We start from the raw sequence: 27,702 nt of genomic DNA on the forward strand, positions 1-27,702 counted from the left end.
CCTTTGAGTTAAAGCTCTGTGATTCCATCTGTAAAATTCACTTAATATAACAGCTCATTCCCCAGTGAGGGATAAATGAGGTGTTACCGGGTTGCCTCGTAAGTTTCATGCACACGTTTCATCTCCTTCAACTAGAAGGTGGGTTCTTGGAGGGCTGGAATGTGTCTTGTGTCTGGCACCCAGCACATGTCAATAACTGTTGAGTTGACTGTAAGAGTGGATGAAGGAATGGATCCTATCATTCCTGATACGATGTTAAAGGATAAGGACTGAGGAATTAGAAAGATCTGGGGGTGCCTGAGTGACTCAGTCAGCTGAGTGTTTGACTCTTGATTTCGGCTCAGGTCACAATCTCAGGATTATGGGACAGAGCCCTTGTGGAGCCCCATGATGGAGCTCTGTGCTCGGAAGGGAGTCTGCCTCGCTTCCTCTCTCTCTGCTCCTGCTCTCTCCCTTCCTCTCAAATAAATAAATAAATAAATTTTTAAAAGAGAAAGATCTGAATTTTAATATAGCTTCACTTTGAGCCTCATTTTCCAAGTTTATAAAATGGGAGCAATAATGCCAACCTGTATGTTGGTTGTTTTTGGTTGATTATTATTACAAAGTTAAGTGCTTTTATTGAAAGGAAGGCAAAAGAGGGACTATATAAAGCCTTAAGGGGGGGCAGTTAGCTCCTTAATTAATCTTAATTGGGCCAGTGGCAGTTGGGTGCATGTACCTGCATCCACTCAAGAAGCATTTTTGAGGTGCTGTAAGTGCAGAGCATGACGATGTTAATCACCAAAAAGAGACCATCAGAAAGAATACTTACCACGTGCCTAAATATACTTTGTGCCCAGCACCTTCCTGCACTAGCTATGGGAGGTAGGAATTGCTCTTCCCATAGTGAAGGTAGGAAAGCAATGTTCAGAGAGGTTAAATAACCCACTGAAGGTCAAACGAATGGCAGAAGCTAGTAGATGTCATAAGATCAGAGGGTTTAACGAACTACACTGAAAATGTTAAAAAAAACTTGAGTAATGCAACGGTCACCGTGCTACTGACAACCACAGAATAGAATGAGAAGTGGGTGGGGAAGGAGAAGAGGCCCCCTTCCCTCATCACAGCACACAGATCAAAGTCAAAGTGGGGTGGATTTAGAAGGAAGAGAGTGATGGAAAACTACTATACCTTTTCATTCAAATGCAAAAAAAAAGTTTAAGGAACTTAGTTAGAAAAGGACATTGTAAAGAATCCTTCATAAATACTTCCCTTCTTAATGAAAACATTGAATTATTTCTCATTATTGTCATTTTAAAATACTGGGTTGGAAATGTGTTCTAGGCACCTGTGATGTTACTGTTCTCTCACTATTAATGGACCGACAGAAGAGCCTCTGGTGCATTGGGGAGGGTGGTGACCCCAGGCTCAGACAGCTGGGTAAGGAAAGGTGGTTCAACGGGGCACCGGCTCCTTTAGCACAAAGAGATCTGGGTATATTCAGGTCACGGTTTCCAGCCTGCAGAATCTAGAGGTTAGGAGGGATTGAACTATAAATACCTGGTCCTTTCCATTTCCAATGCCAGCCAGTATTGCCCAGAGTGTTTAGTCCTGTGAGTTCCTAAGAGGGTTCTATGGTCAAAAAGGTTTGGTAAATCCTCCATATCATCTCCTGTCTTTAGAGAAACATAGTGCATAGAACCAAATGAATGCCTCTGAGGACTTCTGCAGAAAGACATCCCTGTAACCTGAACATTTTCCAATTTTTTGGTCTGTGGAACCCCTCCTTCAAGTAGCACCTATTAACATCCTGCAGAGCTGGTCCTCTACGAGATGCTTTTGAAGATCATCCCATCTGGGTTATTTCAACCACCTCCAGGCTCACTTCTCAACAATCCATCATCCCCTGATTATCAAGTGATCTTGCTAGTAGGAAATCTGACCATGTTTTACCCTTTGCATGGCTCCACACTATCTCTGGAGTCAAGTGTGAACTCTTTAGCCTGACATTCAAGATCCTCCCTCATGCAGCTTTTTTTTTTTTTTTTTAATTTATTTATTTGACAGACAGATCACAAGTGGGCAGAGATGCACGCAGAGACAGGGGGAAGCAGGCTCCCCGCTGAGCAGAGAGCCTGATGCGGGGCTTGATCCCAGAACCCTGGGATCATGATCTGAGCTGAAGGCAGAGGCTTTAACCCACTAAGCCACCCAGGTGCCCCTTTCATGCAGCTTTAAATGACAATCCTGGGCGACTCCTTTTTATCATCGATCTTCTGGCCCCCTTACATTCATCCTAGGTGCCAGTCTTCTTCTTTTTTTCTTTTTTAAACTTTTTATTGGAAATAATTTTAGACTCATTAAGTTGCAAAAATAGTACAAAAGTTCTTATGTATCTTCCTCCTAGCATCTCCCCATGATCCCGCCCAGCCTTTTCTCAATGAAACTCATCATTTCCTATACCTTGGATTACTACTCATGATTATCTGTCATTAAGGGCCCAGTCCATGTCTTACTCATCTGTTCATCTCTCCCAGAGCGTGGCACTAGGAATAGATCAGTAAGGCATAAGCTTAGTGCTTTCCAGACTTTTGCATTTCATGGTAAAGTTAAACAAAATGCCAAAAACAAAAATAATGCAATCTCCTCATCATCACTTCACTGAAAAAGGGGTATTTCAGTTGAAAGGGGTATTTTAGTCGGAAGGACAACGTCGGGATAAGAGATGATCCTGATGCAAACTCTGTACATCATTCTGATGATCTCTTTTGGTGCAAGCAGAACCCTTGTGGACAAGGACTATGGACTATAATCTGGAGACCTCCATCTCAGCTAAAAAGAGGCAGGGCAGAGGGATCCACGGAAGGTCACCCTTGCTTCCTAGGACTGTCAGCTCAGCAGGGAGGGGCTGGGGGACTTCCATAACAAATGTAGCTCCAACCACGCCTGGAAGACAAGTACTGATAGCATTGTCACACAAGAATTGCCTTAGTTTTTAGGCAGGAACATAAGTGTTTGGGGCTAATTAAGCACAGGATTCACATTGAAACCTGAAAGTCCATTTGGAATTCCCAAGTCTCTCTTCCGGCAGTAACACCTTTTCATGGGCTAGGTGGTAAACACATTTCTGAGCACATTCGTCTCTCATCCTGGGCCTGGATTCCACATGGCTGCCGTGACTTTCTATGAGTAGATAAGGGGAAAGGAAATCACACATTTCCATGGCCTCCCGCCGCTTCCTTTCTCCTTCTCTGCTTTGTCAGCTGGAACGGAGATGAATTTTTCTGCAACACTCAGTCTCCAGAGGAACACTTCTCTTTCCACATACGGCTGAGCTTTTCACGAGGTTTAAGAGACAGAATGATCTTCCTCTGACGCAGAGCTGACCATATCAAGCCTCCTCCATGGCTCGCACTGCCTAATGGAATTATGCTCAAACTTTCAGCATGGTCTCCTATGCCCTTCACAAGCTGCCCCACGGACCTTTCTGGCTTCTCACATGGGAAGGAGGAGTGTGGTATTAGCCATTTCATAACAATGTCTTGCTCTTTGGTCCCTTGGTGTCTTTGTCCACCATGCTCTCTGGACCTGGGAAACCTTTCCCAGCCCAGTCTGCTTGGAGAACTCATATTTCTCCTGCAGGGATCAGTATATGTGCTGGTTCCTGATGGCGGCCTTCTTCACTGTGTCCCTACCTCAAGACAGAATGAATCTCTCTTCCCTCTGTTCCCCCTGGCATCCTGCGCTATCAGTAAAATGGGTTAATAACTACCTACCCATTGAGTTGTAAGGTTTAAACGTAAACATACAGAAAGCATTTAGAACATTCCATAGCACTTACAAACCTGTCAATGTTATGGTTGCTGCTGCCACTGTTGTTACTGAAAACAATGATTCAAAAAATCTGCTCCTGTGTTATGTGCCCTGCTAGGTTATGAGCTCATGGAGAGCAGAGACTATGTTCTTCTAAATCTCTTATCCTCGGCACCCAGCACATTGTCAGGTATACTAGGGGTGAAATAAGTTAACTTTTAAGAAATTAACTTTCTTTTGACTCTCAAGTAAGAATGTTTTCACTAGAAAATGTATACTGGAGAAAAGTACAAAGGAAAAAACCAAAAATCTATCGTAGCCACAGCACCCAATAATGTCACCGTTAATGTGCCTTTCTAGTCTTTGCTAATACATACTTATACATACATGTATTTATTAAATTTGGTTCTTACTATAAACACAGATTTCTATCTCAATTTCTTTCCATTTAACATATTCAATTAGAGGGTTTTTTCCCTTATTTTTAAATATTATTTGAACACATGATTTTAACGACAATTTAAAAGATCATTGTATGGACAGGAGAAAATGTTATTTTACCAACTTTCTATTATTGGACATCCAAGCCATTTCTAGTTTTTCTGCTTTGGAATATTTCTTGAGTTGAGTTGTAAACTCTACCAAGGGGTAGACTAAATCCCAGATTAAGCAGAAGACCTCCCTGCCCCATAATCTTCACCCTTAGGAGAGGCGGTCTGAGCTAGGAAAAGCAGAGGACAAATCCCTCTTTCCTAGAGCTGACTGAAGAGTCTCTTGGAGGGACTAGCAGACATGCACGGCTGAGCTCACTCAAGAGGGTGACCTGAGTGTGGGCTCTGACTGGTCAGTCAGTCCCCCTTCCCCCACTCCATTCTTGGTCCATTAACATTCCTCCTGGGGGATGGCAGCTCCAAAGGACAAACAGCCATTGTTGGGACTCCAGGGCCCTGAGAATGGGCCCTGTAACCTGAGCCCCACCAGCTTTGATACGGTTGGGCAGGTCACCCTGGGGACACCCTGGTGACAGACGAAAGTGCATCTCAGAGCCCTGGATTGTGTTTCCAGGGCACAGGTGTGGGGGGATTATGTTTCTGACAAGCGGAGCACTTACCCCAATCTCTACAGCTGCTTTCTCTTCTCCCTCTGGCCCTACGCCTACCAGAAATAGCACCCTCGAGCCATTCTCTGCTAAAGCCAAGAGCTGTTTCTGCCTGAGCTACTGTGCCTTAAGAGTTACCAAAAGAACCTGACAAATTGCCTCACTTTGTTAAGTGAACGAGTGAACAAACATCCTGAACTCTGAATACCTGGGCAGGCGTGTCCCCTCCAACCAATGGCACCGCCAAGTTCTTCCTGGGAGCCCTGCCTGCGGTGGGCACGGAGACCATGAACTCTCAAGCTGGCCACTATAGGCTGGTCACCTGCTAGCAGCCAGACCTTATCTCTCTCAGCCTCAGCTGCCCCACCCTTGAAAAGGGAACAATGATGGCATGAGGGACATGCCAAGGGACACGAAGCGCTTACAGGTGCCTCGCAAAGGTACTCCCGTAGGAAAGGACAGAGCTGGGAAAGGGGCCAGGTGTGGTTCCTGATGGCGGCCTTCTTCACTGTGTCCCTACCTCAAGACAGAATGAATCTCTCTTCCCTCTGTTCCCCCTGGCATCCTGCGCTATCAGTAAAATGGGTTAATAACTACCTACCCATTGAGTTGTAAGGTTTAAACGTAAACATACAGAAAGCATTTAGAACATTCCATAGCACTTACAAACCTGTCAATGTTATGGTTGCTGCTGCCACTGTTGTTACTGAAAACAATGATTCAAAAAATCTGCTCCTGTGTTATGTGCCCTGCTAGGTTATGAGCTCATGGAGAGCAGAGACTATGTTCTTCTAAATCTCTTATCCTCGGCACCCAGCACATTGTCAGGTATACTAGGGGTGAAATAAGTTAACTTTTAAGAAATTAACTTTCTTTTGACTCTCAAGTAAGAATGTTTTCACTAGAAAATGTATACTGGAGAAATGTATACTGGACAGAGAAGATGACCCACTGGGGACCCGAAGATTGGCCTATGTGGGAGGGCCAAGGCGCCTGTGTCCAGCACACATAGGACCAGGAGTGTTCAATGGGACAGGTCTTGACTTGAAAGTCACCCGGTCTCGGGCTGGGAGGCAGAAAGAGCCCTGGCAGGACGCCAGCTGGGACCCCCCTGGAAGCAGGTGCGGGGACAGGGCAGACAGGGAAGCTAGACCACGTGGCTCTTGGTGCCCATCCCAGTGTGTTGTCCAATCTAGAACAGGCTCTCCCTTCAGCTGTTGCCTCATGAAGCTGCCCCTGGTACAGGCAGGGGAATGACTCTAAAGATCGCAGATGGCACTCTTGGCCTGTCTAACAAGATTTCTTCCGTGTAGAATCCAGCACTTTCTGAGCATCTACCATGTGCCAGGCACTGTGCTGATGCTCTCACACACATGATCTCACTGGATTTTGTGACAGCCATGAGAAGCAGCTATTCCTAAGCCTGAGCGGTGGTGAGACTCGGGGTGATGAGGTCTTTTAAACATGGAGAAGCGCAGTGTAAGACACACTGAGGACAGACTGGAGAACCAGCTGGCTGGCCTTCCCCTAGTGCAAAGGCTGATCTGCCTCCCCCTCTCGGATCCCTTATCTGCTCACAAGTGCAAGCCCTGTGTGTGGTACCGGCACCTGGCGTCAGTTCTCAGGACCTTGTGGGGAAGAGGACTGTGGACAAGAGGACTGACTCGATAAACATTGATTCGCATTTATCATACGCCAACACCCGGCTCAGCTTTTTAACAGTACTACCTGACTCAGTCCTGCCAACTGCCCCCCACCCCAGAGGTAAGAATTCTTACCCCTATTTTGCAAGCCTCGGAGTGGGAGACGGATGGATCAGTGCTATGTGGCTACGGACTGGAGCAGCAGTGATTCCAGGCTGGTTCTGGCTGATCCCAAAGCCCATGCCCTTCCTCCAGGGGGGCCGTCTTTCCGAGACAGTCCCTACAGGGCTAAAGGTGTCATGGGAACACTGACCAGACCTTCAAACCCGATGAAATGCCTCAGGAGCTGTCAGGAGATGTGAGGGTCTCTTTGGGATAGTCTCTTTCTCCCCACCCCAGGAATGTGCATCTGACCCCAATCCCAGAGCAGGGGGCTTAGGTAAAGCCCCTTACAGGTGTGTACCTCTCAGACAACAAACATGCACCCGTTCCCAGTCCCCAGGCGACAGCCCCGGAGCTGGGGCCGGAGTCCCAGAGGAAGGGGATGATTTCACTCTCCAACTTTTAGGCACTTTTTTTTGGTCCTGGAAGAGGCACGTTTTGAAGGGCCTTGACTCTTGAAAGAAGGGACACATAAAAAGAAGGGAACCTGGTGTGGGGTGAGGGCTTGGGAATGGTTGTGAGAACAGAGTGGGATCCCCAGAAATGCAGATTGGAAATGTTTAACCCAACCTGCCAGTGGGTAGGAAGTAAGCCCAACCCCCGTTCAAACCTCATCTGCCCCCTTTTATATGGTACTTCCTCGGCTTTCACAGGAGAAATACACATTCAGCTAACACACCATTTAACACTTAATTGCCTGCATAAATTCTCACCTGTCCAGAGGGACAGTGATTTTCAAGGCATATTTGAAAATCATTTTTTTTTTCTGGTAGGAAAATATGCCTAGGTCTTTAGCGTTATTGTAGATGACCTGTTTGAAAGTCTTGACAATCCAGGTGTGCTACTTTAATGTGCAAAAATACACAGCCAAGAATCTAGATACCAAAACCGGAATAAATTAAGGGTAACAGATGGTAAGTCAATATTAGTATTCTCTCTCTCTCCGATCCTATACTTACAATGTTTCCATTTACTAAACATCTGTTTACCAAGTATTTCAATAATAACATCCTCTCTCTGCATGTAACTTTGTGGGAGAACACCTAGCACTCTCGGTACATACGACGCACCTGCCTGGCTGGAGAGCGTGCTCACGCGTGCCCACAGGGGCTGCTTCCCTACCTTCCTCATGTGCAGCGGGTGCACTCACCTGTCTGAGCTCAGAGGAGCCACAGAATAGTCTGGAGAGGCCAGCAGAGCAGGTGGTCTTATTCTCCCTTTAGAGATCAGAAGAGTGAGGGCCAAGCAGGTGGAGACTCTCCAGCACCAGTGGGGGCCGAGCTGGGATCCGAGGGGCGGGAAGCCCCGTTTTGGGTGAACAGGCTGATGCTGTGGTGACTCAAATGAAAATGCTGCACCTCCCATGAAGCAGTTTGGGGCTCTTAATCCAGACTCAGGCAGGAAAAACAAGCCACCATTTCCCACCCATCGCTAGCCATGTTTGCCAGAAAAAACAGGTGCATGAAGGTTATCCCCCTTTGCCGGCTACTCGTCCAGGTACCTGGGCTCTGAACAAACCAGCCTGCCCTGTCCGAAGGAGCTCTCTTCCTCTGAAATAACAACTACAGCTTCTCCCCATCCTCAGTGTCCTCCAGGTCGGTCACACCCCTTGTGTCTTGAAGGGCTACGGTAGGGGCTTCAAAAGGGCAGAAGGCACAGTGCATTTTCAGCATCTGTTGGAAGGTCTGCGGGGCAGGGCCTCTGTCAGCTGGCTGCCCTTGGCCTGGCATTCCTGGTGCCCAAGACCAACACTCTAGAGACAGGTCTCGATATTAAGACTCTTTCTCTTCTCAGCTTCAAAATGGCTGCAGCTCTGTTCATTAAATGCTGACTATTTGGTAGGCGCTGGGCAAAGAGCTTTTCATAAGGTGTGTCAGTTCCCCATTCACCCTGCTCTGTTGGCATTACTACGTCTGACTATACAGAGGAAGTAACCGAGGCTCCAAATGGATTTTTAGCCCGCCTGGGGGCACAAGGCCAGTAAGTGGCAGAGCCTGGATTTTGAGCTGGACCTAACTGACTTCAAACTCTAGCCTCCATTTTACCCAAAATTCTTAATCAGAGGACAAAATGAAATTCTTTCCCTATGTTTTTCTATGTGATTTGTCTACCACTGAGAACTGCACTTTGATTACCTTTTAGATAAAAATAGTAATTTTGGGTAAGCTTTTCTTCATGATCAAAAAAGACAACTAGTCTCCATAGATCCCACTGTATTTGAGATACTCGGATATGATCAATAAGACAATATTTACACAGTGTCACTGTGTGTCCAGTCTCCATGCGCTCCATGACCACCCACCCGTATAGACTGAGCAACCCTGCAGTTAATATTGTTTATAAATTAGCAAGAGGCTGAAGCTCAGGGAGTGAAACCAATTTGCCCAAGGACATACAGCTTTAGGGCTCAGACTCAGAAGGCAGGACTCCCCGACCACAGTGCAACCCTTCTAACCATAGATTGCCACAGCTTCTGTTTGATTGGATTGTGGTCTCGGCTGGAGATGGGGATGGGGTGGGGGCTTTTAGGGTTCTGGGCAAGGCTGGAAAAGGCAGGAGATGGGAAAAGGTCTCATTCTAAAATGCTGCCTTGCCAGAAAGCTTTAAAGCAGGAAAGTTTGCCTTTCCAAGCTGGAGGAGTTTTTCATGTTTCAGCTCACGCTGAATTGCTCTGTGCTCTACCTATAAACCTCCGACAGGGAGGGTGCGGGGCAAGGCTGGCCCAGCATTAACTATAGCTGTACCTCTGTAAAGCTCGAGTTACCGGGATCACTTCTGGTGCCAAGGCAGTTTAACAACTATGAATGCACATAATTTGTTCCAGTTGTCCTGCCTCGGCCCAAAAGGGCCATTTCTGGGGTGGGGCTCGGCACACTTCTGGCAATGTGGTTCCCATTATGGGCTCCAGCGCCTCGACCAAGTCCCCTCCACGCCCGGAAGGGCCTGTTTTATCGCAACGGCTGAACTTCAATCCTGTGTAAAGGTTCACAGGGTTTCAGTGTTCTGCAGCCCCCAAGGGGGTAGAGGTGGGATGACGCTACGCAGTGCACCCATGCCTTGCCCATCCCACAAAATCTTTCCAAAAACCCAGCTGCTTTGTCTAGTCTCTCTTCAGCCCAAGCAACATCTCTCCTGTTTTTTACTGGAACTCTTGCAAGCCTAGAGAAAAGTCAAAATAATAGTTCCAAAACATCGATATACCCCTCACCCAAATCTGTCAATTATTAATAGGTTGCCATATTGTTTTATTTTATTATCTTTCTCTACAAAAATTTTTTTCTGGCCATTTGAAAGACATTTGTTGACATCAGGACAGTGTACTTCAGCAGGCTACTCTTGGGAATAAGGACATGCCCCCGTCCAACCACAAAATCATCATGATCACAACTAAGAAATTGAACAATTATTTCACAATATCACCTAACACACACATATATACACCATATTTAAAAATTTCCCCAATTCATCCCCAAATGTCTTCTGTATAGCCTTAAAAGAAACTTAGGATCCATTCAGGTTTTGAATGTTGCTTGAATATGGCTGCTGTATTTAGAAGACATGAACAGACATTTCTGCAAAATAGACATCCAAATGGCCAGGATTCCCAGGAAAAAGTGCTCAACATCACTCGGCATCAGGGAAATACATATCAAAGCCACAGTGAGATACCACCTCACACCAGTCAGAATGGCTAAAATTAACAAGTCAGGGAACGACAGATGTTGGCAAGGATGCAGAGAAAGGGGATCCCTCTTACACTGTTGGTGGGAATGCAAGCTGGTGTAGCCATTCTGGAAAACAGCATGGAGGTTCCTCAAAGGGTTGAAAATAGAGCTACCCCATTACCCAGCAATTCCACTACTGGTATTTACCCCAAAGATACAAGTGTAGAGATCCGAAGGGGCACATGCACATGCAAATGTTTATAGTAGCAGCACCCACAATATCCAAACTATATATAATGGAATACTATGCAGCCATCAAAAAATGAAATCTTGCCATTTGCAATGATATGGATGAGACTAGAGTGAAATAAGTCAGTCAGAGAAAGACAATTATCATGATCTCACTCATAAGTAGAATTTAAGAAACAAAACAGAGAAGCATGGGGAAGGGAAGGAAAAATAAAACAAGATAAAATCAGAGAGGGCAACAAACCATAAGAGACTCTTAATCATAGAAAACAAACTGAGGGCTGCTGGAGGGGAGGGGAGTGTGGGGATGGGCTAACTGGGTGATGGGCATTAAGGTGACCATGTGATGTAATGAGCACTGGGTGTTATTTAAGACTGATGAATCACTGCCCTCTACCTCTAAAACAATAGTACACTCTATGTTAATAAACTGAATTTGAGTAAAATTCAAAAAAAGAATGTGGCTACTATATTTATTTAGTCTCTTTTAATCTAGAAGAAACTTCTACAGTTTCTAGAAGAAACTGTTAGCACTCCTGATTCCTCTTTTTCATGACACTGACCTTTTGGAAAAGTCTAGGCCACCTGCCGCATAGACTGTCCCTATATACGAGTCTTCTTTGTTTTCTCATGGCTAGACTCAGGCTCACATTTTGAGCAAGCACATCTCCCATGCAATGGAATGTACTTGTTCTTGCTTTATATTACTGACCACTAAGTGGTCACACGGGAGATGACTCCTCATCTCCCCACCATAAAGAACCTTCTCCTGTTGTAATCAGTACTCTGGGATGCAAATCCCATTCTCTTAGATTCAGTTATCCAAACTGTTTCTGCCTTCTCACCTCCTATCTGTCCTTCTATTCTAGCCCCCACACCCCGAATATGGCCTCACCGTGGTCACCAACGACCATCAAGATGCCAAAGCCACGAGGTACTCTCCACATCTGCATCATCGAGCTCTCAAAGACTGGGTGTAAGAGCTCGGCCCCTCCTCGGGGGCAGGATTCACATGAGTGCTCGCAGCCCTATCACAGTGGTTGGCACACAGCAGGCAGTCCAGGGATCTTTGTAGAAAGAAGAAGTGACTATGTCCCTTGAGAGAAAGTCAGGAGGGCCTGGTTTCAAATCGATCTCAGCCATTCATCATTTAAGGAATGGGTTGACTTAAATCTGTGGTTTTCAGAACTTCGAGAAAACTGTGTAGCCCCTGAAGTGTACTTTCAATAGGATCTTATGGAGAGGCAAGTGTAGGAAGCTGAGAAGATGGGGCTGCTTTGGTTGAAGCGGGCACTGAAGGCAAGTGGTGTGCCCCATGGGAGTGGGGGCCCGGGGAAGCCCTGGAGAGGCTCAAGCAGGAGGAGAAGGGGCATACTCTCGTGGGTCCTGACTGCCAGCCTGCGAAGTCTGAACTGCAATCTGTAGCATTAGTTTTCATTAGTAGAAGGTGAGTTGGGAGCTCACTGTCACAGGTCACTGTGGGAACATGCCTCGGGGGAGAGGGAAGAGCAGAGCAGGAGAACACAGTGCAGGGTCGGCACAGGGTGGAGGCAGGAGGTCAGGAATTATCCCTTGTCCTCTCTGTGTCTCTGTCCCCTCCTCTGAAGTCCTTTGTTTATCAAATGCTCTTTGAGTCCTTCTCTTCCTTTATATCCATGTGTCCCTCCTGGCCAGGAGGGGAGCAGCGTGTCACTAGATGAAGAGCAGGGTTAGCAGGGAGTGGAGAGGCAGGGGCCCCCCGTGCTTGGAGGGGCTCAGGCTTTTTGCTGAGTGATTCGATGACCTGAGAAGCCTGTCCATTGTCCAGGCTTTAAAGGGCCACTGCCCCTTACCATTAACCCAACTCAAGACAAAGGCCATCACCAGCTCAGACAAATAAGCTGCTTAGCCAGACCTCATGCATCATCTTGTCACCCACCCTGGGGCCCAACGGGGGAATCTTAGAAGAGCTAAGCACTGGAGTGCGACTCAGCGGTTTCCATTGAGGGGGACTGTGGCCCGGGGCTAGGGACAGCCACCACAGTGTGCACACAGCCTCCTCTTCAAGGCCGGGCGGGAGGTGGGCGGGAGGTGGAGGGGGATGGCGGGAGATCTCTGATCTGCCAGGGAGGTTCTCTGAGACCTTTGGCTTCCCGGACATTGTCCAGAAAGGGGGATCATGGCTGTTGGCGGAGGGAAGGTGGCCTTCGGGGGCGAGCTGAGCCTGGGCTGAGGAGCCAGGCACACCGGGGATACAAAGTGCCCCTTGCTATCTGTGTGACCTTGGTCAAGTTATTAGACCTTTCTGAGGCTTGGTTGGGTCACGCAATAACCAGAATACAGACAACAATAACAATAGCATCCATTTAAGTCTTTATAACAGTGTTGTACTTTGCTGTGTACCTCATAACATTATTTCACACCGAATTCTAACGATGCATATGAAGCAGGCATTACTATCATCCCTGTTCTATACATGAGGTAAAATGGAAACTCAGAACTTAAATCATTTGCTAAAGGTCTCAGCTAGTAGTGGCAGAGCCAAAAATCAGACCCATACTCTCAAGTCTTCTGCTCTTGAGTCCCCCAGTCACACAGACACACGGGAGGGAAAGGTGAAGCACTTAGCACAGCACCCGGCTCCCTGTAAGTGGGCGGGAATGGGGTGTGCCCTTCTGTTACCTAATCCAAAGGTGTGTCAGGCCTTCCTCAGTTCCTGAGGCTGTACCTGCCACTCTCTTTGCACGAGCTCTGGGCAGCACAGATTGCCCAGAAGGACCAACTGCCTTCAGTCCACACCGCTTGCTACATTTCCACCTCAAACCCTGGGGAAACCCAGGCTTCTCAAGAGGGCTGCTGCAGGAGATGGGGGAGGGGGAGAGGAGGAGACGGGCCCCTGCCATGCCAGCAACTTCCTGGAGGACAGGAAGAGAGCCTTGTCTTCCACTCCTGCCCCCTGCAGCAGACCTGGACGTTCCCTCTACCTGTCCCCCATGCACCTGCCACGCATGGAGAGCACAAGACGATGTATGGTCCCAACTCTCTAGCACATGACCCCACGCAGAGCACACCCCTGGAAAAGTCTGCTTAATGAATGAACGAATGAGTGAGGAAATAAATGCTTCCAAACCCCACAATTAGGCTGGGAGTAACTGGTTGCAGGCAAATAACTGACGTGCAAAGCGCGAGCGTCCCAGCTCCTTACACCTTCCTCAGCTGCTGGAGCGGTGGTGACTAGGTACCACGGCCCGGCTGGCTAAACGGCCCTCATTGAATTCTCACCGTTCGGGAGTCTGGAAAGCCCAAGATCAAGTTCTGACAGGGTTCGGTGTCTGGGGAGGGCCCCCTTCCTCACTTGCACGTGGCCACCTTCTTGCTGGGTCGCATGGCAGGGAGGAAGTGAGCACAAAGTTTCTGCTCAAAATAGGGTTCCACATTCATGACCTCAGCTGGCCTTACTCACTTTCTTAGAGGATCTGTCTCCAATACAGTCATGGCTTGGGAGAGGGGGGTCTAGGGCTTCAACAAGTGGTTTTTGTGGGGACACAATTCAGGCTGGAGCAGACCCACAGATCGTTACACTAAAGCTCACTTCTGGGCAGACCTTGAATGTGGAAACTTCCTTGGGAGTTAAGCTCTTCCTCCAGTTGCACTCAGCCGGACCCTCTCCCAGCATTAAACTTCTGCAGCCCCACACACGCCGGCACACTTGCCTCCTTGCTCCCCCAACGGATGCCTGCTTCAGCACGGGATGGTTCAGGTATGTGTCTGTCTCCCCAAAAGCCAAACAGGTGAGCAGGCTGCTTTCTTTTCTCCATGAACCCTGGCACAAAGTAAGTCTTTATAATCATCTGCTGAAACGGAAGTGGTTCTGAAGGGTAAACAAGCTTCATTTCTTCCCAGATCACTCCAAATCAGAAAGCGCTTCCACTGTTTCTCACTCTAAACTAATGAGGTTTTGTTATATTCGGAAGCCGCTGCCCCCTCTGATGCCAGGTATTCGTGGCGGGCCCTGTGTCTGGTACTGGGCATATTTCCTGTCCCCTCCAGAGCCATGTTAGTTTACTGTGGCCACAGCTCCCTGGCTGGAGCCCAACAGTAAACAAAGAGAGCGGGAGGCTCCTGGGAGGAAGGGCTTTGGCTGTGGCTGCCATGCTGAGTCAGGCCCTCAGCCCGCCAGCAGTGGGAACAAGTCGAGGGTTGGGGGGGTGGGTATGACAGGGATCTGGGCTTTGGAGGGATCACCCCGGGACAGTGCGAGGATGGAGGAAAGGGAGAGACAGCAGGCAGAGAGGCCTGTGAGGCCACAACAGCAGTAGTCCAGGGGAGAAAACACAGAGTAGGAAATGTCTTGGCTAAGGAGAGTAGGATTTGCAAAACTAGAAAATACGTAAGTCATTTCAACTTCCTTTTTTGCTCCTTCCCAAGATGGTAGCAGACGAGTCATCACAACTTAGCCTTCCAGCAGCTAACCTCCTCACCATTTGAAAACACACCCCATTCTTGGCCAAAGATGACAAGAGGAGACCCGCAAATGCTGAACACACCCGCTAGAATCTCAGTATCTAAGACACTGTCCCATACGGCCTCCAAAACAACTGCCAGATTGCTCTCTCATCCCATTTTACAGACGGGAAGCTGGGTGAGACAGGAGAGTCTGGATGAGATCACACAGCCAGTGGGGAGAGAAACTGGCTTCCCAGCAGTGGTCTCTTCCCCCCGGAGCCTCCACTGCGGCAGCTGAGGAAAGGTCTCTGGAAGCGCCAGTACAGGTATGACCGTTGTGAGTCTGGGCAGCAGCTTCCCAGAGTTATTTATAGAAATATGATCCGTTCAGGAGAGAAGGAGTGAAGCCTAAATGAATTACCAGCCATTTAACTCTCCTTTCAACTCTGGCGGGAAGGCCAGCTGACCAGAAGGAAAAGACATCACAGCGTTTCATCGGGTCCCAGATATCAACACCCAGTTCCTGGCAGTACGGGGGATGGAAGCAATGCAGGGAGCTCCGGCAAGCAAGGCTGGGCTCTGTGTCCAAGACCCCCTGCTATGTTTGCTTAGCTGCTGCCTTGGGCTCACTCCCCACTCCTCAATCTCTGGAAAGCATGCAGGAGGGAGAGGAGGATTAAAGCTCAGGACACTCAAACAGAGCTGTTAATTGTAGCTCCTCCAAGTCTGGGTGGGCATGGAGGAATCTGCCTTCCTTCCTAAGATACCTGACCAAATCCTTTTGTCTTCCAGGAGCGGAACAGGAAACTAACATTCATTGGGTAAGAATCATCATGCTAGAAGCCTTGACAAGATTGCCTTATACATACAGCAATTTTATGAAGTACTATTCAAACCAACGCCCATTTAAAGAGGAGGAAATAGACCCAGAGAAGTTAATCAACTTGCCAGTGGCGACACAGCACAGTAAGGATCTACAGGCATCCATAATATATCTTTCCCTCCCATGGCTCTGCATTGTGCTATTTCTGTTTTGCTTTTGCCTTTGGTCCTTTTGGCCTTTTATCAAAAAGTGAAAAAAAATTTTTTTAGTTGTTTAATCTCAAAGACCTATATAAATCATGGCAGTTGAGAGGGAGAGAGAGGAGGGGAGAAAGGTGGGGGGAGGAAGGAAGCCACATGGTTTCCTAGTCTAAGCGGGGAGCCATTAACCAGTGATGGGGGATCCAGCTGAGCTCAAAGCACCCAGCTCAGACCTGATGACAGGGGCAGAGGGCAGGGGGCTCTGAGGGGAGGGTGGGAACGGATCCCTCAGAGAAGACCACACTTAGGAGAGGCAAGAAGGGTACATTTTGGAAGCAGCCAGAGATGTTTATTCTCAGAGTGCAGGGGGGGTGGGGTCACACGGGAAGCCTAGAGAGAGTACTGGGAAAAGGCATGGGGCCAGGTGTCCCGCCGATGAGATTCTGGGGGCGTTCAGCGCCAATGGACATTAAAGCACTCGGAGTCACATGCAAGACAGCTGCTTTCAACCTATTACATGAGGTCGAGGAGGAAGTCTCACTTTAGCACTGGTGTGTTTTTAACATTAACACTTGCAAAGTTCCCTGCTTAACAAAGAGAATCAAACCTCCTCTCCATGTCCTCAAGCAGGCATTCTTTGGCCAGACTGACAGCCACTTCCATTGTTTGTACTTCTGTGGCTACCTTCTAGATATGGCAAGTGAACTGCCACAGAAATACATGATTTTCTTATAAAGTAAATAAATTCAGGGCACCTGGGTGGCTCAGTCAGTTGAACATCTGCTTTCAGCTCAGGTCATCATGATCCTGGGTTTCTGGGATCCAGCCCTGTGTTGTCAGGCTCCGTGCTCAGCGGGGCGTCTGCGTCTCCCTCTCCCTCTGTCCCTTCCCACTCCCATCTCCGCTTGTGCTCCCTTCCTCTCTCTCTCTCTCTCAAATAAATAAAGACTTAAAAGATAAATAAATAAATCCACTTGGGTTTAAAAAAAAAAGTTGGTAAAAGGAGGCAGGGCAGGTAAGGAAAGAGTGGCTCACGTGGGACCACCACCATCACAGACTGTGACCGGCGTGGGCAATGCTGATGTCCTCCAGCTCTCCCACCGCCCAGCCTGGGAAGTGGAGGGACACAGGACAAGGCTTGTGCAGGGTCACACCGCAGGTCAGATGCAGAGCTGTTCTCCGCAGCCGGGTCTGCAGCTCCCAGGGATGTCAGCCCCCCTCACCAGCAGGGTGCTGTGCTGAAGGGTCACAGTGAGGCCTCTCCAGGTGAGGTGTACAGCCAGAAAACAGAGCTTATATGGAGGGGGGCAAGCCTCCCAGGTTGAACTGACCCACTGGGGGCAAATCTAGACCAGGTTCAAAGCCATGCGGCAAATGGGCAGCTCAGGGCCAAGCTGCTTATCTCTCTGAGCAGGTTTCCTCCGGCGTATGGTGGTGCCTCCTGTACGCCACGTAAATCTTCCCGTGCTGTGGATCTGGCTGGGTGACAGATGTGAACGCCCTCTGGGAACGCGAGGGCTTCGCAACGTTAGTTGTATTAGTCTCGCAAACTCTCCACGGGCTCCTTCCCGGCGCCTCTTCAACAGTCTGGGACCTGAAGTGTCAGGAGATGTTCTAAGACATGGTCTGGTGTTCACAGGGCCTCACGGAGCAGGCCACTAACATTTCAGTGGGGACACAAACCAGGCTGAGTTTCCAGATGGAAAAAGCCCAGACACATGGCTAACGCGCCTTCCTCGGGGGGTGGTCTAGGAATTCCTAGATCTAATCAAGTCGTATGCCAAAAATGTTATTTTTGTACCTTTTAATGCAATGGCATTTGGGGAAATTAGTGAAAAAGGAGCTGCAAAGAGTCTACAACTGTGTCACGTGAGTGACTAATTAAAGGGCTCTGGTGCTCCCAGGACATTTGGTTACATTAATTCAAAATGTGACCTGTTTATTTTGCAAGGTCAGGAAGAAGCCTTACCTCCTAGAAAGCCAATGTGGCAATTAAATTAGAGTCACTAGAGTTTGCCTGAGGTAATGTATGAAAAAGGGCTTTGTAAACTGTATGAAAACAGAAGTCACCTCTGTGTGCCTGTCCCCACTGCCCCCAATTAGGGGGGCACAATGGCCTGCCCCCGGTGGGAAGCCACAGGTGAGGGCTTGTTGAGTTGAGGGAGGTACCTGGTAAGGTGGGAAGGGCATGAAGTCTGGGGCCACGCTTTGAATCTTGACTTTGCAGCCCTTGGATGAATCATTTCATCTCTGAGAGTCTCCACCGTTTTGTCAGGTATGTGGCTCACTGCACTGTTCCATGGTGGGGCAGAGGGGTGGTGGTGGTGGTGGTGGTGGTTTTGTGTGTGGGGAGGGCAAGAGGGCTGGCAGAAAGAAAGAAGACAGAACATGAACCTTTTTCACTTGTGTCTGTAGCCCCTACAAGCGGGTGCTCAGCAGAGAAGATAAAGCCTTGGACAAGGCCCACCTCAACGGACCTGCAGTTGAACATGGAAATCAGACCTGGATCGGAAGGTCCTCCGACTGTTTGGGGGGAGTGTGTACAGAAGACGGCGTGGCACTAAGAAAGAAGGTCCACACATCTGAGGGGCTGTCAGGAAAGTTCCTTAAGAGCTCAGAGTTGCTGAGTTCTAGGTTTTGGAAAATTGAACCCCTTGCCTCTTTTCTCCTAAATTCCCCTGCTGGGAGCCCTCCAGTCTGCTGGCCTGGACTCTTGAGTTCCCGAGTCTACAGCAGAGGGGGCTTGGCCTCTCCGAGGAGCTGTCACAGATAAACAGCAAGCTCTTATAAAGCCTTCCTGAGAGCAACTGGGACCTGCAGCCTATTTTCTAGGTGTCAAGCTCTCTACTTACCTCACTAACCACAGGCGAGTTACTGAACCTCTGAAGCCTGATACCCTCATTTAAAAAAAAGGTGCAGTTTGGGCCCACCATCCATTAACCACCATTCGGAAATTGCCAAAACTCTAAGACCAGAAGTTCTATCAAAATTCTTTTCATGGCAAAACTTGAACTGACACCAGGCTCAAAGTCTTTTTATTTATTTATTTTTAAGATCCCGTGAGTACAGCTATTCATGTTACAGTGCAGAAATATTGACGTGTTTGTTGACCGTGGACCATCTGAGCACTCTGGGAATGTTAAGAAAAATACACCACGTGAACTGTATTTTCTTCCTTAAACCTGAACACTTCTGAATTCTGAAATGCATGCTGAATCCAAGGGGTTCATTTTAGAGATTCTGATCCCATTGGTTTAAGACCTGTTTCATGGGATCTCTCTGCTTAGAATGCCCTTCCCCCCTCACCTGTCTGGATAACATCCACAGGCATTTCAAATGTCATCATGAGTGAATGAATAAAGGAACCTACCAATTTGTCTTGCTACGAGGAGATAGGTGACTTAACTTCACCACACAGGTGGTATAAATCTATTTACCAATGAGAGTATTTTAATGCAAGAGAGAGGAAAGGTGAACAGAATTGCCTGAAAACTTCACACAAACCCCAATGTCCTTAACCTCTGGGGCTGGGGAAATATCCAGACCCAAGTACCTACAGTTGACACAGGACAACTAAAATAGGTTTCAGGAAATTCTCAGTGAAAGGAGACAAAACCCTCTCAACAGCAGGAAACAGGCACAGTTTTGCCTTCTGATTTCACAAAATGACTAACAAGGACCTGGGCAGACTCCCTCAGGGGAATCTGGATAGGTCCTAAATTAAGTTGAATTTTTTTGTTTTGTTTTGTTTTAAGAAAACACTTTTAGAAGGAGCTGGCATACATAGCAGTGTTTCCCATTTAGAAAGAAAAATAAACACTCCTCCACTGGATTAGAAGTCAAAACAAAATAATCCCAGCTGCTTAAGACCTGAGAAAGTCAATGAAACTGCCAAACAACAGTGATGTTGACCAGTGTGACTAGCTTGAAAAATGTGTAAGGCGAGGTGGAAAGGGCCCAGTGCAGGATGAGGGGTGTGGGGGAATAATAGAAAAGAAAAATAGCCATGGATAGCCCAGCGCCCAGGACTTGCCTCTCATGAAGCAGGACCAAAATTTAGTGTCTAAGTCATTTATACTTATTCATCTTTGAAATGTCCCCAGTCCTCACAAAAATACAGCTGAAAGATTCTACTCTAGGCATTAGACAGAACTGAGTTCAAATTTGATTCTATCAGTTAGAAGCTGTGTGATGAAGGGGAAGTTACTTAACCTCTCTGGTCCTCTACTGCCTCAATTTGACTTAAAACTGGCTATATCACAGGATAGATATGAAGATTCAATGAGATTCAATGAGATTCCAAAATTCAATGGAATTAAACACTTGTCACATAATAGGTACTTTATAAAATTTTGTGAAGTGAGTAATAGGAAGCTAACAACTTGCAATTCTTTTTTAAGAGATTCCTCTAAAAAATCTTTAATTTTTTTTTTTTTTTTTTTGTGTGTGTGGAATTCCTCTTCTCTTTCCCAGGCTCCTACTAAGGGGGAGACATAGAAAAACTACAGAACTACCCTTCAACCCAGCAATTGCACTACTGGGTATTTACCCTAAAGATACAAATGTAGTGATCTGAAGGGGCATGTGTACCCGAATGTTCAAAGCAGCAATGTCCACAATAGCCAAACTATGGGAAGAGCCTAGATGTCCATCAACAGAGGAATGGATACAGAAGGTGTGGTATATACAATGGAATATTATGCAGCCATCAGAAAAATCTTGCCATTTGCAATGACATGGATGGAACTAGAGGGTATTATGCTGAGGGAAATAAGTCAATCGGAGAGGGACAATTATCATATGGTCTCAGTGATTTGAGGAATTTGAGAAACAAGACAGAGGATCATAGGGGAAGGGAGAGAAAAATGAAACAAGATGAAACCAGAGAGGGAGACAAACCATAGAGACTCTTAATCTCAGGAAACACACTGAGGATTGCTGGAGGGGAGGGGGAGGGAGAAATGGGGTGACTGGGTGATGGACACTGGGGAAGGCATGTGCTATGGTGAGTGCTGTGAATTGTGTAAGACTGATGATTCACACACATGTGCCCCTGAAACAAATAATACATTATATGTTAAGAAAAAAGAAAAAAGAAAAAAGTCGACCTGGTATTGGTAAGAAAACATAACAAATGGGGGATGGTGGGAAGAAGATGTCAGGAAACTTTAGAGGGAAGCAGGCTTGGGTATGAATCTTTAACATGCCCTGGAGCTATGGGCAAGTCACTGGCCTTTGCTGGGCTTCATTTTCCTGGCAGAGACATAGGAATACATGGAAGCTCAAAAAAGTTAATGCATGTACAGAAAGGCTTACACGCAGAAGGTGCTCATTACATGTAAATTCTCCCATCCACCTCTCGCTCACTTAGGCTTTGAGAAGAAACTGACAGCTTTCTCTGAGCTATTTATTCCCTGACCCTCTTAAATATTACCCTCCAGGTTTCTCAAGTCTCTTTACTGCAGAATTTAGATTATGACAATTGACAGAAAACTTACTATTTATTCTATAAAGTTTCTCTGGGGTAGGGACAAAATACCCACTTAATCCTCAGCACTTCCTTAGCTTTTCGGCTGTAACTAGTTGATATTTTAGTGAAATCTTTCTTCACATATATCAGTGTTTTCTAGATGGTTATCCTTGGGGGCGGATTAGGACTTTGATCACATAAAGAGCTCCATTCCCTGTTTCCTTCCCTGCAGGGACAAGGAGCTGGTCTGTAATGCCCCATGTGTTCTCACTGCACTTTACTCGGGGATTTTGGCTGGACGGCTCAGAGGCGTCTCAGCCCAGGGAAGCGCAGCCCGGTTGACACAGCTGGGGGCGCCGCGCCTCTGGGGAGCCCCTGGAGAGAGCAGCCGCTGGAGCTCCTGGGGAGGCTGGCTTCCAGAGGGTCAGCCCTCCCCCGCAGGGCACTGAGTCAGCTCCCACTAAAGGAAACCACTTCAGTTTCACCAGCCAGGAGCCTGAGGGGCTGCCTTTGTCATTTAAAGTACATTCTGAATTCAGTCTCTGAAGCCGGCCTCTGAAGGAGTTAGAGCAAGTCATCCATTTAGGGTGGTCTCTAACCATTCTTAAACTCCACAGCAACCTTGGAAGGGTTTCCCCATTTCCCAGATGGAGTGACTGATGGTCTGAGAGGTTAGGTTCTTTGCCCAAGGGTCACATGTCCAGGACCCCACAGTCCTGGCTGTCTTGGCTGCACTTTGGCCCTTACTCAGTTTGTGCTGCTTGCTCATTCATTTATTCTTTTATTAAATGGGCATGACCCAAAAAATGCCTTTAAGGCCGTGCACCAAAGTGTTAAAAATGGTTATCTCTGGGAAGATGGGATTACAAGAAAACTCTGCTTTGTACCGTTCTGTATTGCCTGAATGTTAACGAGTCTTGTTACTTTTTGTAATGGACAAAAACAATAATGATAACCCCATTAAAATAACTTTACATTTCTTTCATGAAAATAAATACAAACCTTAGAAACATATATTGGGGCCACCAGGCCCCAGAGTCCACTCACTAGTGCCGGGCCCATGCCAGTATCAGCACGCCCTTTTGCTCCAATAAGACCGCTCAGTTCGGGGTTTCGGTGAGACTCACTGGCTCTCTTGGGACCCACCAACCCCAGAGCAGCAGACCACTAAAAACCCAGACTCTCCCTTTGGGCACGGGACACATTTATAACCAACCTTTACAGTGAACTCCCGGGAAAGGAATCAGAAGTGTCTCTAGGTCCCCTGGGGAGTGGGACGAGCACCAAGGAGCACAATTGAGCAGACAGCTTGTAGGCCAAAGTACCCCCATCTTCCCTGCACATCAATAATGCACGACTGCTATCAATTTGCTGTAGAACTTACAACAAAGTGGTCACTCTCGTTCAGTTATTTAGCGAAGGGAGAGATCACGGACTTCAATCTCCTGCCTTCTCTTTTACCTGCAAGGCTTATTTACCCAGATGAACCAAGAATGCCATCGTGTGTGTGTGCGTGTGCGTGTGTGTGTGTACACACACACGTTTTTTTTTTTTTTTCCCAAGTAAACTTGAGAAGGCCACTGGCTGCTACATCCCTGTCAGCACCCGTCGACACTGATTCAGAGTACTGCAGCGATTGTGCCATCCCTGTAAGATAGGGACCTGATGCCTTGAGAGGGACAGTCATTTGCCAAAACAAATAGCCAGTGAGTTACAGAGCTGGGCCTTGCACACAGGTTTTCTCCCTCCTGGTCCATGGTTCCTGTTCATGTGCATAATTTAAAACATGAGCAGTTACAATCTACAGAGAAGCAGTGACACCAAACCACCAAAAGGACAATGCCACTCTCAGGGAGCACAAAGTTAATAGGCCCTGGAGGATGGTTTGGCTTTTGGTCATAGAGACTGTAGGGCCTAAGTCCTGGTAGAAGAGAACCATCAAGTCCAAAGCCGTCCTGTCTGATTTTCAAAGAGGACTGAGGCTGTACATCATCCCTTCTCTTGGAGGTTTCTGGCATCCCTGCAAAGAAGTGGACTGGCCTCTGTGGAACACAGAGAAGGCAAGGACCTCGGGCCAGGTCACACAGCACCTGACCAGGTACTACAACCTGGGTCTGCTAGCTCCAGGTCAGTCTACCGCTCTTCCACCATATCCTCCCATACCTCTTCTCCTTAAGAGAGTCAGGGCCCAGCTTAGAAGAAGAGTGCTTATTATGGGCAGATCCATGCTTAAGTCCCCCTGGCTCTCTCTGCAGCCAGCATTCGGCCCTGCAGTTGCTTGGTACTCCAGGGCTCTCTGTCTCCTGGCAGTGTGAAAGTCAAGAACTTTCCGAGCCAGCGCTGGCCTCCAGGTAGTATCCTTTCTCCCAGCTTTTCTCGGGCTTAATGGGGGCACTCTCCTATGGGTTTCTTAGGCTCCGTTGTGAGAGGCTCCAACCATGCAACAAGTGGTAGTGGAGCACACAGTCCTAGCATAGAGGAGGTAGCCAAGCCCTGCTACTGCCGTTTTAACCTTTCCTTTCTATTTCGGTTTGGATCTCTGCTTCTGTGTCTTTGCCTGCGTGGGTCTCCACCTGACGCTTCTGTCTCGTGTCTGTCTGTGCGTCTCTGTCCCGCAGCTCTGTCTACCCCATGTCTGTCAGGGGAGCGGGGACAGCAACACCCTGATCCCCCCACCCCACCTGGTTTGCACACCCCAGCGGCGCATCGGGACAGGAGCGGGACTGCCTGAGCCACGGAACTGCGCCAGGCCCCCGACAACCCCAAGCCCCCCATGCACCAGGCCCCCCCGCCCCTGCAAGCGGCCAGAGCAGGCAGATTAATCAGCATCGTCAACGAAAGGAACACACACACGTGCGCGCGCGCGCGCACACACACACACACACACATACGTACGCACACAACACCCACAGAAGTTAGGAAGAGAGAGGGACTTACCGTTCGCCGCGACCCCCAGGCTGGCGGAGCCACTTTTAACTAAGAATGAATTAGGGACAAACTCTTCCTCAGAGTCTGAGTCCGGGGTTGGCTGGGCCACACCGCTGCCTAGCAACCGCCTCTGGCTCTCATTGGCCGGAGGGGAGGGGGGCGGGGAGGGGGACTGTTCAATAGGGGTTGATGAAGCAGATGAACAATGCAGGGGAGCACCTGCGAACCACAAAGACAAACACAGACAGAAAAAATAATGAAAATTGGTTTTGAGGCACACGGGGAAGGGGAGGGAGCAAAATAAAACACGCATCAACGGGGAAGGGGGCTCCCCAAACTGGGCGATCTACTGCACACGTGGTCTGGGGGCGGGGCTGATCGCCTCCGCAAAGGTAGCGGGAGCCAACTCTTTCTGAAGAGCCGGGCCTCGGGGCAGAAGTCTGCAGGGCCTGTAAAGACCTTACCCCTCGGAAACTCACGGGAAGCCCTTCCTGCTTTGCCTGTTCTCCGAGAGAGGCCGGAAAACCTGGGGTCTGGTTCTGGCGGGCCGCCCTATCTATGGAATAGCTGCCCTGCTCCGAGCCTCAGTGGCCTCCCTGGTAAAATGAACAGCCGCATGGATGATCGCGGAGCGCCTGCAAGCCGGCCATTCTGTGGTGTCACTGAAGTGAAATGATGTTCTTATTAGTGAGAATTTTAATCGGACATGCCTGGAAAAGGCTCCGGGACTCACAAAAGATAGAGCCGGAGAGAATGATCCAGAGCCCCCTTCCATCCCTCGCATTCTAGGATTTGAACACACTAATGTTTGACTTTCCTCAGATTTGAACATTTTAAGATTTTTAAATCCTGCCACTCTGCAAACTCCCTGAGAGCAAGAGCATTAGCCGTGTTTTCCATATCTGTATCCCCAGTGGCCAGCCTAGTGCCCAGCAAGCAGTAGGCATTAACGAACTATTTGCTGAAGGGGAGTTGCAGGTATCTAACACATTAGGCTCCTCCAGTTCTAATCATCTCGGATAAAACAATTCTATAATTTTAGGACATGAATATTCTGTGGGTTCCAAGATACACGAAGTCAGTATGTTTTGACACCAAGTTTCTACCATATCAGGGTTCTGAGTCTAAAACCTCAGTCTAAAAAGCACACTCCCAACTCTTCAGAAGGAGAAGGTGATGGCCTGGGACAAGGCCTGTGAGATCAGACAATCTGCAGTTCGATGTGTGGCTGGCGTTCAGACATGTGCAGTATATCGTCCGCAGGAGAGGGAACATAAGCACAGACATATACAAGTATACAGTACAAGACAATGCATTTGCTTGACAGCACGGGCTGCTTCTTTCCTTCCACCTTGACTGATAGACTGAAAACATAATCAGATTTGTCCAGCTTTTCACGGAGACCGAACCTTAGGAAACATAATGCAACTTGGACACATCATCATACAATTCGGCAGAGCTTTAAGGGAGAGGTGGCACGGGAAACTGCTGATTTGGGGTGGGGGAGGAGAAAGCCCTTTGTGGTCAATCTACCAAGAGGTACTCTCTCAGCTCACAACCACCAAGTCCTGCATGATCCTGTAGGTTTCAAGATGCTGATGTCAACCCCTGCGCCTCACCACGTGTGATGACATTTTATCCAGATGCTGCATATGCCATCTGGTTCATAGTAGAAATTTAGTAAGAGGACTTGAGATGGCAGGGATCAATGATTATAGTACAGTCTCTGCATGGCTCTATGTTCTGGTTTCTTTACCTACAAATCGGGGTTAGGATTCTCTTCAAAATCATCTCAACCAAGGGTTCCCAAATCACCTTGTGAGAACCTTCCCTGACACCACTTACTACACAGCACTCTAAGGGGATCAATCCTTTCTCTAGCCTTGACTGTACTTCTGCCATCACATTTGCCATACTGTCTTTGCAGTTATCTGTATTTATGTCTCCCACATAAAAGGATATGGCATACTTTTGGGGCACAGCACATTCTTGGAGTGGGTTTTAGAGTTCAACAGAATTGGGGTTTGCATCATGACCTAGTCCCCTTTTAGCTGTATGATCTTGGGAAAATGACTTCTGGTGCCTTGTTTGTATGAGAGGCGCCCCTCCCCTTTGACAGAGTTGTTGTGAGGACCAAAGATACTGTATCTGTGCACATGGTATGTATGAGCAAGTATGGTCAGTGCTAACCAAATGTTCATTAAATTGAATGAAACCACACCCCCACTCCCCCCACCGGAAGAGCCTCATTCATGATTCTGCTTCCCTTGCAGTCCCAGTTTGGAAAGATTTTGTCCACCAGGCTGCATTTATTAAGCAAATACACATTCATTTCCTCTTCTTTTATTAGTCAAAGACATCTTATAATCTCCAATCAGAGCTTCTGATGAGTTGGAGATAACCAGTACCATACCATGCTGAGTTGTGAGAATTTCAGACACAAGTTAAGAAACACGATATGTTGTTCTAGGGTGCTAGTTACAGTCTCTTCCTGAGCAAATCTGTCGAGCTTTATGAAATAAATAGTTCCAGAACTAAGTAAATTATTCTATCACACACTTCAGGGGCCTGAGGCTGGGAACAGCACAGAGCTCTGGCCTCATGCCTATGTCTTCTGCCTTCATCCCCTCTCCAGGCCTCACTCACCTCAGGTCTCGGGCTGGCTCTGAATAGTCACAGCCTGACATTCCAAGCACCTAACAAAGGTTCAGGCCCTCAGTAGGTGCACAAGAACTCATGATGTTTCTGTGAGGTACAGATACTGTTGGAAACGTGTTAATTTCCTTCCTCTTATTCATTAGCTGCTTTTAATTTACATGGCCCCAAAGTAGGGTGCACCACCCCCTGGGCACAAGAAAATATGCAAAATATTTATTTTTCAATCTCACTCTTTGTTAATATCTTTTTTGTATATACTTTATAATGCATATAATCTACTAGTGCTTGGAACACATGTAGTAAGATGCATTGCTGTACAAATTTGGCACCTATAGAAGCAAGGCAAGGTGGTATTAAGAGTATGGGCCCTGGAGCCAGATCCTACATTTGAATTCCAGTTACACTACTTGCTAGCTCAGTAGTTGTGACCGTGGGCAAGTTACTTCACCCTTTGTGCCTCAATTTCCTCATCTATATAATAGAAATTAAAGGATAAAATAAAAAACTCATCTATTTCACAGGATTGCTTTGAGGATTAAAGGAATTCAAACAAATAATATGTTGAGAACAGCGTGGCAGCCAAGA

General features: G+C 47.6%; 1 protein-coding gene and 1 long non-coding RNA gene across 10 annotated transcripts in view; one reads left to right on the plus strand and one right to left on the minus strand.

The window, feature by feature from the left end:
- Positions 1 to 27,702, minus strand: part of TENM4 (teneurin transmembrane protein 4) — a 575,238-nt gene that overhangs the window by 257,610 nt on the left and 289,926 nt on the right. For 7 of the 9 annotated variants that reach the window (XM_045071342.1, XM_045071346.1, XM_045071341.1 and 4 more), the window contains exon 6: positions 24,469 to 24,678. The exons of the other annotated variants lie outside the window; for them this stretch is intronic. In XM_045071342.1, coding sequence (XP_044927277.1) covers positions 24,469 to 24,678 — 210 coding nt within the window. The remainder of the gene's footprint in view (positions 1 to 24,468; positions 24,679 to 27,702) is intronic. 9 annotated transcript variants of the gene reach the window in all.
- Positions 14,079 to 19,446, plus strand: LOC106006926. Its single transcript, XR_001181272.2, has 5 exons — positions 14,079 to 14,352; positions 15,223 to 15,364; positions 15,831 to 16,004; positions 18,289 to 18,336; positions 18,477 to 19,446. It is a non-coding gene; the product is annotated as an uncharacterized LOC106006926 (long non-coding RNA).

Source organism: Mustela putorius, unplaced genomic scaffold (genome assembly GCF_011764305.1).
Source record: "Mustela putorius furo isolate JIRA1106 unplaced genomic scaffold, ASM1176430v1.1 tig00003987_pilon_pilon_pilon, whole genome shotgun sequence".
In the NCBI taxonomy this organism is placed as follows: domain Eukaryota; kingdom Metazoa; phylum Chordata; class Mammalia; order Carnivora; family Mustelidae; genus Mustela; species Mustela putorius.